The sequence below is a fragment of the Aphelocoma coerulescens genome, chromosome 10, assembly GCF_041296385.1.
Source record: "Aphelocoma coerulescens isolate FSJ_1873_10779 chromosome 10, UR_Acoe_1.0, whole genome shotgun sequence".
Classification (NCBI taxonomy): Eukaryota; Metazoa; Chordata; class Aves; order Passeriformes; family Corvidae; genus Aphelocoma; species Aphelocoma coerulescens.
The window spans coordinates 20,586,391-20,601,347 of NC_091024.1; the positions used below are offsets into that span (position 1 = coordinate 20,586,391).

At 48.5% G+C, this 14,957-nt stretch overlaps 1 protein-coding gene across 7 annotated transcripts in view; it reads left to right on the forward strand.

The window, feature by feature from the left end:
* The window catches only part of MYO9A (myosin IXA), a 177,066-nt gene that overhangs the window by 141,182 nt on the left and 20,927 nt on the right, over positions 1–14,957 (forward strand). For 6 of the 7 annotated variants that reach the window (XM_069026172.1, XM_069026173.1, XM_069026174.1 and 3 more), the window contains 10 exons: positions 2,333–2,476; positions 3,121–3,160; positions 4,071–4,193; positions 7,399–7,479; positions 8,317–8,427; positions 9,408–9,530; positions 10,035–10,184; positions 10,415–10,725; positions 11,649–13,262; positions 14,616–14,697. In XM_069026172.1, the coding sequence (XP_068882273.1) occupies positions 2,333–2,476; positions 3,121–3,160; positions 4,071–4,193; positions 7,399–7,479; positions 8,317–8,427; positions 9,408–9,530; positions 10,035–10,184; positions 10,415–10,725; positions 11,649–13,262; positions 14,616–14,697 (2,779 nt within the window). The remainder of the gene's footprint in view (positions 1–2,332; positions 2,477–3,120; positions 3,161–4,070; positions 4,194–7,398; positions 7,480–8,316; positions 8,428–9,407; positions 9,531–10,034; positions 10,185–10,414; positions 10,726–11,648; positions 13,263–14,615; positions 14,698–14,957) is intronic. The other variant, XM_069026176.1, reaches the window with a different exon arrangement.

A 14,957-nucleotide genomic window follows, 5' to 3' on the forward strand; every position in this document is an offset into this window, starting at 1 on the left:
GCCCCTTCCTTCTGTAAGCACAAACAGGGTGTCTCATAAGAACTCCAAGGTCCAGCCTGTGCTTCCAGAGTAGTCAGGTGATTTTGATCCCTTTCATTGCAGCTGCTTTTGATCTGGGGAGTCGTGTGACACTTGATAAATGTTGGTATTCCAGGTAAATGGCACTCGTTGAGCAAGAGGAGGTGAGCACAGGGGTGCAGGTAACATGTCTGGAAGAGAGATTGGCTTTCGCAGCTTCCCAGCAGATTGACTGGCAAGCAATTTACAGCTCCAAATTAAACAGGAATTGCTTTCAAAGCCATCTCATGATCATGCGCTCGCTGATAAGTCTGGTTGTGCATCCAACCCACAGGATAGCCTGGGGCCTGTTTCTAAAAGCAGTTTTGAGGCATGACATCACTCAGGAAGTCACTGTGGAGGGTTTAGGGAGCCAAGTGCTCTCCTCTGATCTCAGAAGAAAGTGGACAGGTGGTTTGCACATGCTGGGAGGGAAACCAGTCTTCAGTGGAGTGCCTTCCCTGGCTGCTGAGAAATGAAAGCCAGGCCATGCCTAACCCAAACCACTTGGGCTGGTTGGGATACTGCTGGTTTGTGCTCACTGGTGACACTTTTAAGTGCAGGGATGTCTGAGCAGGTGTTGGTCTGGAAACAGCTGTCTGGGTTCAGTGAGATGCTTGACCCCAAAGTACCAAAAGCCTGCATCTGTCACCATGTGAGCATATCCCTCCTAAAGTGTCCATAACAAACAGAGCTGTCACTTTATCTCTTGGGTTTTTCAAAGCTACGTGGGAATTTCTAGGGTTTTCCAGAGAGGTTGGGCAGGATTAATGATGTGTTGTACATCCCAGAAGTGGCTGTTGAGTTTTGGTGGTTCCTGTCAGCTGGTGATTTTTTCCCCTACCTGCAAACAAGAGGGTTTTGGTGGATGGTACCTGAGATGTAAAGAGAAGAAAGGTGGACAGGAGGATATCGCCTGGATATTCAAGCTTCTCACTAACAATCCTTGAATGGAATGCTTAAGAAAGCAGCTCCTGGAGCATTTAGCCAGGGGTTTTACTTTGCTGTGATTCATCCCTGCTTATAATAGTGGTCTGTGTCAAAATGCTGATTTAATGGGGCCAGGAAGGAATTTGGGAAGTGCTCAGATGAGGCAGGGAGGTGAGGTTGCTCCGAGGATCTGGCTCCAGGCTTTGAGCTGGCTGAACAAACAGCTTTACATCCTTTATTTTTTAATTTCCATGCAGCACTTGAGATTTGCCTTTCCTCCAAATCAAGGCTTTAAGGCAAAGGGCTGCCTTGTTGTCAAACCTCAGAAGTGGCTGGCGCCTGAGGCCACGTTTAAACCACCGTGTCTTTCAGCATCCTCATGACCTGGTGCAGCCTGGAGTCTCCTCCTGTTCTTTTCCTCCTGTCTGAGATAACTTGGGGGAGCGGGGGGGTTGCAGCCCCCACATCATTCCTTCGATTGCTTTTATTTCGTGTGATGATTTCTGCAAGGCTGATAAAAAATTTAGAATTTAAAAACCCCAACAAACCACCAACAACCCACCAAGCCAAAAGTATTGTGGTTGGGTGCTGCCCATGAGAGGCTTCATGTCCCCCAGACACCACTGGAAGTCTCCTCAGCTCTGGAAATGACGTGTAGTTTGGTCAAGTATCCATTTCCATCCCTCCAAGAGGGGATTTTGGCTCCTCTCCTCATTCCCTTCAGCCCTTCTGAAGCCAGGTGAGCATTTCTGGAGACCACAGCAGTTCTGCTCCATGGCAGAAAGGACCCAGTCAGGTGACTGATTTGTGATCAGGTCCCAGAGAGTGATTCTGGGTTGACCCATCAGTCCAGCTGGGGCTGACATCCATCTTTGTGGCAAATAATGAGTTTATTGTGAATTAGATTTGCTTTTTCTTTCCCTAATGGAATGATTGTGTAAATTCGAGGAGACAGAGTTGGCACCAGAGCTCATGGCCTCGTATCCTTCAGACCACCAAAGGTATCTAGTGGTATCTGTAGACTCAAGGTTTCTGTATGGAAGAGCTGGAAGCTGTTAGTGTCCTGCTGATAATTTGTTCTTTCTGTGAATATTTGATCTTTGAGAGGTGCTTTAGTAGCCCATGGCTTCGTGTGCTGTCTGGCACCGGGGACTCATCCCATGGGGCTTTAGTAGCCCATGGCTTCGTGTGCTGTCTGGCACCGGGGACTCATCCCATGGGAGCGAATGAACAGTGGAGAGAGAGAAAAGCAGCAGCTCTTTTTCTACCAATGGGTTGTTTTAAGAAGTATTTTTATCATAGAACTGTGGTTTTTATCTCTTCCTAACGGTGTTTGGTGTTTCAGGGATGCCTACGCAGTTGGCTGGAATGGCCGCATGGGGATGAGGCACAACAGGCTCGCCAGCCCCGGCGCCTTCCTGGACAAAGATGGGATATTCGTCAACGCAACCAACAGCAAACTGCTGGAGAGGGCCCACGGCATCCTCATGTCAGTACCCAGGAGGGGACCTGGGCCTTACTCCTGGAGCACAATGAGCAGCACAGGGACTTAGGGGACAGCCAGGATATAAAACTCTCAGGGTGCCAAGTAGACTTGGAGGTGTTTCCCAGTTGGGTCAAAGCAATCTTTGACACGTCTGATTTAACTCTTCTCCTTCATTGAGAATGACAGACAAAGGGAAGAAAGAGAAGGGACAAACCTGCTGGTCACACCAGTCTGGAGATACAGCAGCAGTGTAATGCAGTCACACTTCTAACATGATATCAAAGTTTCCATTTTACATTGTCTGGGCAGATGATGTTGATGATTCACACTGCAGCCTCCTCAGAAATTTCAGGGAACACCCCAGGGTGACTGGAATGAACATGGGGTTTGGAAAGCAGGCAGCTGGTCAATCATTTTGTGACACGGCTTCTTCGCTCTTCCCAAATTCCCTGCATCCCATCATTCCCAGGGCAACCATTGCCATTAACTGGATACATTCCTCTCAGTCTGCAATATGCAGGGGCAGCCCCATTCAGTGCTGGCTGTGGGCAGCAGCTGCTCAGGGGGATTTGAGGGGCTGGTTTCATGAACTCCTCCGTTCCACAATTGCACTGTGCGTTAACCTGAGCTGTTTATTATCTCCCCAGGCGAAATAAGAACTTCAAAGCCAAACCCAGTCTCCCAAAGGTGAGTGAGAAGCAGCATTTTCCCCCTGGTGGGGCTGTGGGTTAAGGTTGTAGCACAGTGATGCAATGCTGCTGGATATGAAGAAGACCATTGTGTCTGCACCAAGACCTTGGTCAACTCAGCTTTGTTCAGGGCTCTTTAACTCCTGTAAACCCAAAGGATTTCAGCCCTGATTTCTGCTGGAAGAGAGAGATACGAGCACTTGCATCCTCCTTGGAGCTGCTCTGGCTCCTTTTTCCCCTCCTTCTGGGAAGGAGTATTTACATGCTGGTGAAATTTAGTAATTAGATCTCTAAACTAAAATGAGCAGGTGAATGACGCAGGGGAGCTGGTACCTGATAGACAACAACCTTGTTACTGTCCCTCCATCTTGGCTGCATTTATTATATTTTAAGAGATGCCATGAGATCTGTTGTTCCTACAAGAATAATGCTTTTTGTGGTCCTCGCTGGTGCTGCGTCTGTGGTTGGGAACAGAGCACCAGGAGGAGCAAACATTGTTTTTACTACTCTCCATGTCCATCTTGCACCTGGAGAGGCACTGATGCAATTAATCAATGAACTGCTCATTAACAGTGAGGAGACATGGAATTATGGAATGGTTTGTGTTGAAAGGACCTTAAAGGTCATCGAGTTCTACCCCTGCCACGGGCAGGAACAACTTCCTCTGTCCCAGGCTGCTCCAAGCCCCATCCAACCTGGCCTTGGACACTGCCAGGGATCCAGGGGCAGCCACAGCTGCTCTGGGCACCCTGTGCCAGGGCCTCCCCACCCTCACAGGGAAGCCATCCCTCCGTGTTCCCTCTTGAGATTACATCACCTAAGGAAGCCCTGTGAGGGCAAAGGAGGGATATAGCAGATGGTGTGATGATAACATCTGGATTTTCTCTGGATTCTCTCTTTTTCCACAGCACTTGCTGGATGTGAAGTCCCTCAAGCACCTCACGAACCTGACGTTGCACGACCGCATCACCAAATCTCTTCTCCACCTCCATAAGAAGAAAAAACCACCCAGCATCAGTGCCCAGTTCCAGGTGAGCCCTTTCCTTTGATGGAGAGAGGGGAATCACCTGCTCCAGGCACAGTCCTGCCCCATCCCCAGCAGCATTTAGGCCGTGAATCCCACTGAGGGCTTGAGGGAGCTGGGAGATGCTGCAGGTATTGAAAGGGTGCAAGTGGAGAGAAATAAGAGTGAGGATGGCTGTCGTGGGGGATGACGTGGCAGAGCAAGGTGGGACCTGAGGATGAGCTGCAGAGGGAGATGTTGGTGCATCCCTGTCCTCTGGTACCTCACATTCCAAGCCATTGCATTGTGGTGCTTTCTCCCCCAAATCCAGAAACCCCAAAATCCCCAAATCACGCTTTTTGCAGTCCTTTATCCAGCATAATCTGTGCTGAGTCAGAATGGGAATTTTAATAGGGACAGAAAGGTCAGAATCCTGCTGCATTTTCTCCAGGCAGGCAGAGGAATTCGGAGGAGGGATCGATCTTGTGTTGTCAGTGCTGTGTGCCAGTCTGCAGTCCCTGGGGTTTGCTGCAGGGAAAATAATCTTCCAAGGACTTGGCAGTGCTGGGCTCACAGTTGGACTCAATGATCTTTAAAGGTCTTTTCCAACCTGAGTGAGTCTGTGATTGTTCTGTATGTGCATCACAGCTTGGAAACTGCTACAAGACATGTGCACGAGCAGGTGGTAATAATAGAAAGCAGCTTTTCACGTAAAATTTGGGTTCTAAGCAAGTCTGGGTTGGTTTTGACTTGTAATTTTAACTGCTTTTGAGTTTTTTTGGAGATGTGGTTCATATTTAGAAATTCTCCATGTGTAGGTGTGGGTAAGATTAAAGAATTAAAAATATGTATGCGCACACACACATATATATATATCTCTATAATTTGCAGGATGCACATCTGTATATTTATATATTTAGCCTTGTCTAATCCAATGGTATTCTGGTCAAAATTCAATCCTGCAGAGTTTAATTCATATCCGTGGAGGAGTTGAAACAGGGATATCTTGGAGTGAGAGGCCTTCTCAAAACCTATTTATGCTCCCAACAAAACTCTGGAAAGCCCCAGGGGGGCACAATTGATATTTTTTGGTATATTTTCACAGCACATTCAAATCAAAGAGCCCTAATTTCATGGAGCACTTGTTAAGGAGAAGCATTTTGAGGGACAAAGCAGCAGCATTGCTTTTATAATCAAGAGCAAACTAATAAAATTGTGGTGCATGGAACTGGGTCACGGGCAGGAAACACAAATGTTTCCTATCATGGTTTTTTTTGAGGATAAATGCTGCTTTGTGGCTAATGCCTCAACACCGGGCTTGCAGCTGCTCCGTCTCCTATGGATTTCCACTATCCCTATACTTAGGGTAATCTGTAGGGGAAATAGCTGCCTCGGAGCGTGTGCCAGGAGCAGGGATGGCTTTCACAACGGAAAACTAAGCCACCCCTACCTAAAACTGTCGAGCTTCCCTTTAAGCCACATGCAGGTGGTGCCCTGGAGACAGGGATGGAACAGTTCCTGAAAGGCCAAGTACAGATGGTGAAGGAGTGGCTGGAAAGTTTTGCTGGCAGAGGGACAAAGGAGACGGGTACGGGGTTAATCCAGCGACCTCACGTGTCCTTTGTGGATTCCCCAGGGCCAGATGGCAGAGGGTGCCTGGCCCATCTGCCACACACAGGATGGCGCTGAGGGAGAGGAAATGTCCCCTCCTACGGGTCCGGCACATCCCATTCCCATCATTTCCAGCACTGGGAGCACTCTGCTTGCTGGGCTTTCAGCGAAGGGGTTGTGTCCCTTGAGTACCCCCTTTGCCTCCCACCAGCCTGGTTGGGCACAGTGGGATGCTGCAGCATCGCTGATGATTGAAAGCTCCCAATAGGCTGCTTTTGTGTAAAAAAGAGTAGTTTCAGATTTGAAGAAAACCAGGAGCGTGCCAGCAGAGGTCTGCCACGTCATGGCATTCCTGCTGCTCCCTGGGACAGGAGCAGGGATATTTGCCTGAAGTTAACGTACATAACACAGCTGCATCACATGTGCCTGGGTTCCATCCCTTGCTCCTTCCAAAACCCTGAATGTGGATGAATTTTTCTGAACATGAAAGGCTTCCCAATAAAGATGTCTTTGAAATTATCAGAAGGAAAAAAGGCTTCCTGTGAGCAGATCTGTGGGCAAAACACTTCTTTGTAGTACCACGCCAGTTTATTAACTCCTGTATTCCAAAATGTATAACTCTGCTTATAGTGAATGTGGCAGAATATCCTTTACACGACTGAGTTTTAAACTCTATTAAAATCAGGACTAATCAACTCTGGATCATGTTACCAATGCCACGTTTGTGATGTGCTCAGCAATTAGAGATGCCCAAAGTATTTATAGGACACAACAAAAAAAATGTGGCTGAGGAGCCTGGCCAGCACCAATGGACTCGGCACACTCTGGTATTCAGCCTGGTTTTATTCCAAGAGCTTGTGATTCATCCCAAAAAGTCAAAGGTTTGCAAGGTGAAGGGATAACTCAGCATGACATCCCACTGGAGCAGCTGGCTGTAGAGTGATGCTAATGTAAATTCATTTTTATGGGAGAGGCTTTTAATGGTGATGAATAAATCAGGAGAAATAGAAAAATGGAACCAGGAAATCCCTTTATTCTCAGTGAGCCTTCAGTCAGGAACGTGCCAACATTGGAGCTCTTCTCTAGAAACAGCCTCTGAAGTGTTCAGGGTTGCAGGCTTCAGAAATTATTGTGAATTCCCCATTTTCCTTTGGCAAAACTGCCATTTAAAAAAAATTATTTTTAGGTCAACAGTAACATTTTGACGATTAAAAATCAGGTTTAGATCCTGCCTGGAGTCACTTTTGGTAAAGGCAAATTTGATTTGTGTCTAAAAAACATCAGTGGTTGTTTGGTGCCAGGTATAAATTCTTGTCTTGGAGCTTTCATTCATGGCTGGAAGAGGCTTGTGGTATGGAGTGGGATAGGAGTTTGGGCTCCAAGGGAGCCAGAGATCTGAAAATCCAGCCCAGCAATTATATTCATCTTTGGTTTCTTTGTTGGGGGCAAAGACAAAATCAGCCAAGTTTCTTGTGCTAAAACACTCATTTAGGGAAATAATTTCACATGTGCCTCATTTACTCATAATTAATTCCAATTTATACTGGTTTATGATCTAAGCATTTGGATTTTCATTATCCACTGTGGTCTCCTCTCCCTTCCCTTTGTCTCCTCTGTTGCAGGCATCCCTCAACAAACTGATGGAGACCCTTGGCCAAGCAGAGCCGTATTTTGTCAAGTGCATCCGATCCAACGCCGAGAAGGTAAATCCCATCCTGTGAAAGTGGTCCTGCTGGAAATCAGCTTGGGACTCTTCTGTCCATTTTTGCAGGCAGTTAGATAGGAAACAAAGCCTCAGATGGAGCTGGATGTAGAAGATTTGAGCAAGGGGAAGCATGGATTTATCACTCGAGTGCTGCTCTTGATAAACTGCACGGGCTCTTCTCATACTTGTAGAAACACATATATGGAAATATATTATTTTAATTTATATGAAAAATATATTGGCTTTAATAAATGAACTTGACTCCAAACTTTGAAGCTCCTGACCAGCCATAAGAGAGATTTATAGAACAGTGAATTCACTTGTGCTGGATCTGAGCCTAAAGCTTCCTTAAAATAAAGTTTCCATAAGTAAAAGCAGATACTTTTAGAATAAACTACATTGATCACACTGGCTCATATTTCTTGAATTTGACTTTATATAATTGTGTCATGGACTGAGGACCCTCAGTTTGAAATGTAGGGCTGCTTTGTGGATTAATCCTTCAGAGTTTTGCCCAGGCATTCTTGCCTGGGAGATTATTTGGTTGCTCGCAATCTCACCCATTAACTGTGCCCTTGGGAGGTCTTATTCAACTCAAATCCAAAAAAATCTTTTTCATGGCTTTATTTATCTAGTTAGCTGTTTGAAAGTCTCAGAAGCAAACAGGATTCAATCCCAGTGGGATTAGTGTGGTTCCTGGGGACCCACATTCCCTCCCTGCCGTGTGTGTCATGCAGATGTGCTACGTCTGCTGAACCCTTTACCCGTCCACGCACTTAAAAGCTTCAGTGAAAGGAAATTCTTGCTCATCCTTGGTCTGGTTTTCCCCTTCCAGCTGCCCCTGCGGTTCAGCGACAGCCTGGTGCTGCGGCAGCTGCGCTACACGGGGATGCTGGAGACCGTGCGCATTCGCCAGTCAGGATACAGCTGCAAATACTCCTTCCAGGTTGAGTACAACAGGCTTTGTCTGCCATCACCTTTAGCATCCTTAGCACCGCTGTCTGAGTGCTGCTGGCTCGTTTTTTATCAGGGTAGTTAATTTCTAGCTCCTGGAAGGCAGTGGATGTAACAGGCTGTTCTTTGCCTATGAGCCACTCTAGACCTCAGGGAGGGCTGCGAGCCCCCTGCACCATGATTTTTGAACAAAACCAGTATTTTTTTTTTGCGACAGGGACTCCCTTTTGGAAGTGTCTGATCTGCACGTTCTCTTCTGCATCTGGAATTACTGGGAGTACTGTTTGCCTTATCGTGTCAGTGTGAGCTGTGTCCCATCAGGAGGGTGGTCGGCATCCTCTGAACCGCTGGAGTTAGCCAGCTTTTCCTGTTTTCTTCTTTTCCATGTGTTTGCCAGGTTTTGTGCACATGTCAATCCTTTCATGCTTTGCTGGTGCCGATTGGCTTCCTGCTTGCAGCTGCTTTGGGGCAGACATCGTGTCCTGCACAGCAGCTGTTTAGAAAAAGAAAAATGCTCAGTGTTTTTTTTTACCAGGAGCAAGGATCCCAACCTTGCTTGGGAGGATCTCTCCTCTTGTACCTCCTTCACTCTTTGAATCCTCACAGCAGTAACGGCTGGAGCATCTCAGAGATGTTTTGCAGATGTTGGTATTCGCCTTCCGTAGTGGCCCTTGCTGGGGATTTGCAGCGTTTTTTTGCTCGGGATGACTCTGTGGCTCCTGCAGAACCTCTCCTCCCATGCTGAAAAACATTTGAACCTTGCTGGCTCCCTGCTTTGATGTGTTTCCCATCAAACCACAAATGATGGATGAAACTTGGTGTTCCCCAGTGCATAAAATGTTATCTGTTCTTCTGCTCACTCCAGAGATCCCGTTTCATGTGGCCGGTGGAGCAAATCTGTTATTTATGGGAGAAAGAAGCAGCAGGACCCAACTAACCAAATCTTGGTGTTCCTTTTCTTTTCCTTCTCAGGATTTTGTGAACCATTTCCATGTCCTTTTGCCACAAGGGATCAGCCCGTCTAAGCACAATATCCACGATTTCTTCCGGAAGATAAAACTTGATCCAGACAATTACCAAGTTGGAAGAACAATGGTAAATGTTCATCCTCAGCTCAGCCTTTAAGACAGAGATATAACATTTGCCTGTATTTCTGTCTGGTAAATTAATATCTATATATGGTTTTAATTAATGAAGCTGGTTTTCCTCTGTTTGCCAAAAATCAGTGATTTAAATGAAACTTAAAACATTATTAACATAAAAGAGTAAGGAATAATACTGTTTTGTTATTTGTTGTAATGAGGCAGCCTGAAAAAACTCACGTCCTCCAAAAAACTCTGTGTGTGTGTAGACTTAGCTTGATACAATGGTTCTCATTTTGCCTCCCCTGATGGGAAAGCAGAGACTCTGTAATTCAGAGCTTAGACAGTCACAGGCTGTTGTGAAACTGCTGCAACCTGTTAGAGGTGCCTTCACAAAATTCAACTCCTCAACTTTCCTGGGAGCATCCAGGACACAGCAACCAGGAGAATTAAATCATTTGACTCGTGGTCTGGGAAGCTTTCCATGCTTGTGGGTTTTTTGGGTTGTTTTGGCCAGGTTTTCATGAAGGAACGGGAGCGGCAGCTTCTGCAGGACCTGCTGCACCAGGAGGTGCTGCGGAGGATCACACTGCTGCAGCGCTGGTTCCGCAGCCTGCTCTGCAGGAGGCAGTTCCTGAGCCTGCGGCACGCGGCCATCAGCATACAGGTGGGTGCTGCTGCTGGATTCCAGAGCAAATTACCATCCCCAAATCCTACAGACAGAGCCCGTGGGTAAAATCAGGTCTCCTTTCCAAGGAAGGAGCTTGCAGTCAGGATTTGACTCCTACTGCCATAACAGGTTGGGAATGGGGGGGAGCTGGACAGGGTGCATGAAGGCAGGTGCTATCCCATCTTCACACAACACCCGTTACGAGGAACCCCCTGCTGTGTTCGCAGAGATTTTGGCGTAGCTACCAGAGCCGAAAAAAAGGCACACCATCCCCAGACCCTCTGGTCCTCAGCAAAGCCGCTGTCATCCTGCAGACCCACTGGCGAGGCTTCGTGGAGCGGCGAAGGTTCCTGCAGATGCAGTTTGCAGCCCATCTCATCCAGAGCTGCTGGCGGGAGCACGCCAGGCGCCGGCACGCCGCGGCCACCAGCATCCAGGCGGCCTGGCGGGGACACCGCACCCGGCAGGCGTACGCAGCCCGCAGGAGCAGAGCCGTGTGCCTGCAGGCGGCGTGCCGGGGGTACTTGGCACGGCAAAGGTAACGCCGTTGGCCTCGGGTGTTTTTTGGGGGTGCTCGCAGGGGAGGGAGGTGGTTGGTGTGAATCAGGGCACTACAGTGACTTACGCAGGGCAGTGTTCCCTGGTGGCATCCATGACCCTCTCCCGACCTGCCCTGGTCCTTCGTTTGCCCACGCTTTCGAACAATTTAGCTGCATGTCCTGCTCTTGGAATAAGCAGAGCCTATTTCAGGTTGGAGCACGTAGGCAGTGCAAAGCCAAGGCCGTAAATACTCGCAAGGGGTTTTTTTCCTCTTGGCAGCAGCACCAGTTTAAGTAGCCTATTTTTAGCTCAGATTGCCTCATCAATCTGGTTGCTGTGCTGGCTCACAAGGACAAGGGATACTGGAGCCAGCCGCTGTGGAGGGCACAGACTTTCCAGCCATGCCTTTGCGCACTGGCCACGGAGCAAGTCACGATTCACTCTCCAGAGGGGCTGCCTGCAAGGTGTGGAGCATCTTAACGTAGCGTGGAACATTTGGGAGCTGCAAAGAGCTCTAGGTGCTGGGCACAAGTCCCTGCTAGTTGTTCCAGACGCAGCCTGGGCAGGATGGCGAAGATGGAGACGCCAAGGGGGTGTGATAGGTTAAGCTTTTCTGGCTCCGACAGCTTATGAAGGAGCTAGACCAGGGATGGAGGCTGGACCCACTGCTGTCGGCACAAGGGGAGCTTTCAGGTGCGTTGGGGCAGCCCTTGGGTGGTAGTAGAGATGGCAAAGGAGGAGAAGGTTTAAAACCAAATGTGCCTCGCCTTGCCTTGCACCAGATGTGCAAGGAGGGTTGCTTGAGATGCTGGTGGTGGTGAGGTGATGGTGGTGGTGGTGATAAGAAACCACTGGTGCAGTGCCTTAAAGGGTCCTGAGTGGGCATAGGGCTGAATATCCTGGTTTTCTGCTTTCTTCCAGGTTTAGAGCTTTGAAAGAGCAGCAATTAAAAGAGATGCAGCTGGAGAATGGCCTGGCAGGTAGAGAAGAGGATGGACTGGAAGCAGATGATGTTTTGGAAATTAAGGGCTCTGACCCATCTAAGTGGGAGGACGGCTCATTTGAAGAGCGAGTGAGAGCTGTAGAACAACATAAATCGCTGATGGAGAATAATCGGGTGAATCACATGGACCCACTGGATACTTCCCTGTACAAAAGGCATGAGAGAGCCAGCAGCCAGAGTGGGATGGACACCGAGGAGGAGGTCGTCGTGAGAGAGAGGCCCAAGTCGCTGGAGGATCTCAACCAGAAAAAAGTGGTTCGTGCAAAGAGGGAAAGCCGGAGGATGCGGGAACTGGAACAGGCGAAATTCAGCTTGGAGCTGCTCAAGGTGCGCTCCACGGGCGGGCTGTCGCCTTCGGAAGAGCAGCGCTGGTCCACCGAGCTGGTGTCCGAGGCGTTGCATTCCCCTCAGGGAACCCCGGAGAGCGAGAGCTCTCAAGGGAGCTTTGAGTTGTTAAGCTGTGAAGATACCCCAAGTACTAAACTTGTTTCCTTAGTCTTGGACGAGCACGACACGCAGTCGTTCTCCATGGACTCCCTGCCCAGCAGTCCCCAGGCCCAGCTGCAGGAGAAGGATGGGAGCAGCGATTTGCCAGGCTGCAGACAGACCCCAGCAGACGCGGAGCTGCCTGATAACCTCACCAGGAAGGAACGTGGGGTTGGTGACCCCCAGAATGTTATAAAGGCTCACCCAAGAGAAACCCTCCTTTCCAGCAACCTCCCGACTTTCTATGTTCCACCACAAGACAATGTGAAGGTGAAGCTGGTGGAGAATAACCTGAGGAATAAAGCAGTGGAAAGAGAGGAGAGGACAGTTACATTCTCTGAGGTCAGGAAGGACTCTGAGCCAGACCAGAGCAAAGCCTTGGGAGAAGAAGAGGGAGAGGAGAAACCCTCTACCAAGAGAGAGGAACGTGGGACAGGGACAGCAGCACGGGCCCTTTCTCCAGATTCTGTCATCAAGAGACTGGAAAAGCTGAACGTGGAGAAGGAAGAACGCCAAAAGCAGCTTCAGCTGCAAAATGAGAGGGAGATGATGGAGCAGATCCGCCAGCAGAAGGAAATTCTAGAGAGGCAGCGCAAAGCCTTCGAGCAGCAAGGGAGGGTAGAGGCTTTGCAGAGGACAGAGCAGAGCAGAGTGAAGGACCCCTCCCTCAAACCAGCCAAAAAAGCAGACAGCCGGCCTCAGTCAGTCCTCATCCTGCACCCCCAGAGCAGAGGGGAGCACAGCCCCACCCCTGGCATGGCTCCAACCTCAGCAGTGGACATCAAGGGTCTCACTGTTGGGACCAGGGCAAGCTCTCCAGCCCACAGTGCTCCCAAAGACCGACCTGTCAGCATGTTCGTGGAGCGAAGAGAAGGCCTGGAACCCCGCTGCCATTCCAAACCAGCTCTGGACCCCAAGGACCATCCGGGCAGCCATTTCTCAAGGACGGAGCGCCTCCGGCAACCTCGGATGCCCAACCAGGGCACTGAGGAGACGAGGGCAAGCTCCATGTTCTTCACGCCAAAAGACAATCCCTTCGGCCTCCAGTGAGTAAAGAGATGGTGGGCTTTCTCCTAGGCTTTCTCCATAGTCTGTCTCCATGGCTGTCTCCATAGGCTGTCTCCATAGGCTTTCTCCTAGGCTTTCCCCTATGCTTTCTCCATAGGCTTTCCCCTATGCTTTCTCCATAGGCTGTCTCCATAGGCTGTCTCCGCAGGTTCTTTCTTCTGCTAGGGACCTTTTTAGACAAAGGGTTCAGAACGTTGTTTCTGGAGTCTGCACAAACCCCATAGTTAAACAGCACATTCTTGATCTTCTAGCAACAAGGAGGCCAGAGGGAAAGGAAAAAGACCTGGAATATGATTTCTCTGTCTCATAACATTATATAATCCAGGGGAGATAGTCACGGACATTAGCAGGTGAAGGGAGTCAATGAACAGGCTCAATACTGGTTTTATTTACCCTACATGAACGGTGCTAGGAGTTTATTTCTCAAGGTGAAAGATGATGAGTAAGTTTCCTAGGATTTTTGGGTGGTTGGAATAGAAATTACTCAATGAGGAAAAAAATTCCAGGATTTTCCTTGTTTACCATATAATTAATACATCCAGCAAAGCCATGTGGACACTCTGGCCATTGCAGATGAAAAAACACCATCTCTCCAGAGAGAGTTTGGGAGTGAAGGCGCTTGGGAGACCGTATCACTCTCATATGTAATTAACTACACCTGTAATGGGCTTAGCAGTTGCTCAGCTCCATCACGTTGCTTCACCTTGGGCTGCTCCAGGATCTGGAGATGGCAGCAAGGTCTTGGGGCAACGTTTGCTCCCACTGTTGTGTTTCTTAAAGTGCCTTGCCTAATTTGGGGGTGTTTTTGGCCATGTAGCTTAAAAAGGACATAAACCACCCCCGTCCTAACTCCTGCTGTACCCTTTCCAAGGCAAAAGCTCCCAGTGAATGACTGTTGGTAACTCAAAGTACCTCCAAATTTCGTAGTCTTGTGGGTTTTGTGCCATTTGTGATGAGAGAAGGTTCCTGTTTAAAATTTCTTTTCCTGGTTCATGAGCAACACGAACAAGCAACAGGGAGGAAAAAACATTAAGAATTGCTGTATTTTAATTTCTGCTCTGCAGCAGAATAGTCACATTTAAGAATCCCAAAGTACAAAGGTACAATCCATAACCACCTTGCTGGATAAAGTTGACAGGCAGAATGTTTTCTCTTCTTGTCTTGTGGTATTAAGTCCAATCCTGAAGAATTGCAAGCAATTCCGAAACCCGACGACCTCAGACTTGCAGTTTGGTCTTCACTGCTTGGACTGTGTGCTCCTGGGAGCTGGGCTGGCATGGTGGGAAGGCTTTTGGGAGAGGATGAAAGATCTCTGTTCTGTTGTGTTTCAGCAGAGAGGCAAATCATCAGTGCCTTTCCAAAGGTGAACTAGCACGGAAGCCGTTTAAGATGCCGGGGTCTGGCAGAGGCGAGGTGAGTTGTGACTTGTTTATTTTCTCTTTCCATCAAAAAGGCGGAAAATAACTTAATCTGCCAGTTTTCCCTCAAAAGCTTCAATGAAGTGAACTCTGAAGTGCAAGGGCTGCTAGACATGGATAGGGAAGGGGGATATGATAGCATGGTAACCTCCACACCTTCTCTTAAAATAAAAAGCCCTGTAGGAATAATTTGTAGCAGCTCTGGATAAAAGGATCCTGTGATCCTGATGGCAAACACTGTCCAACACCGTCTTG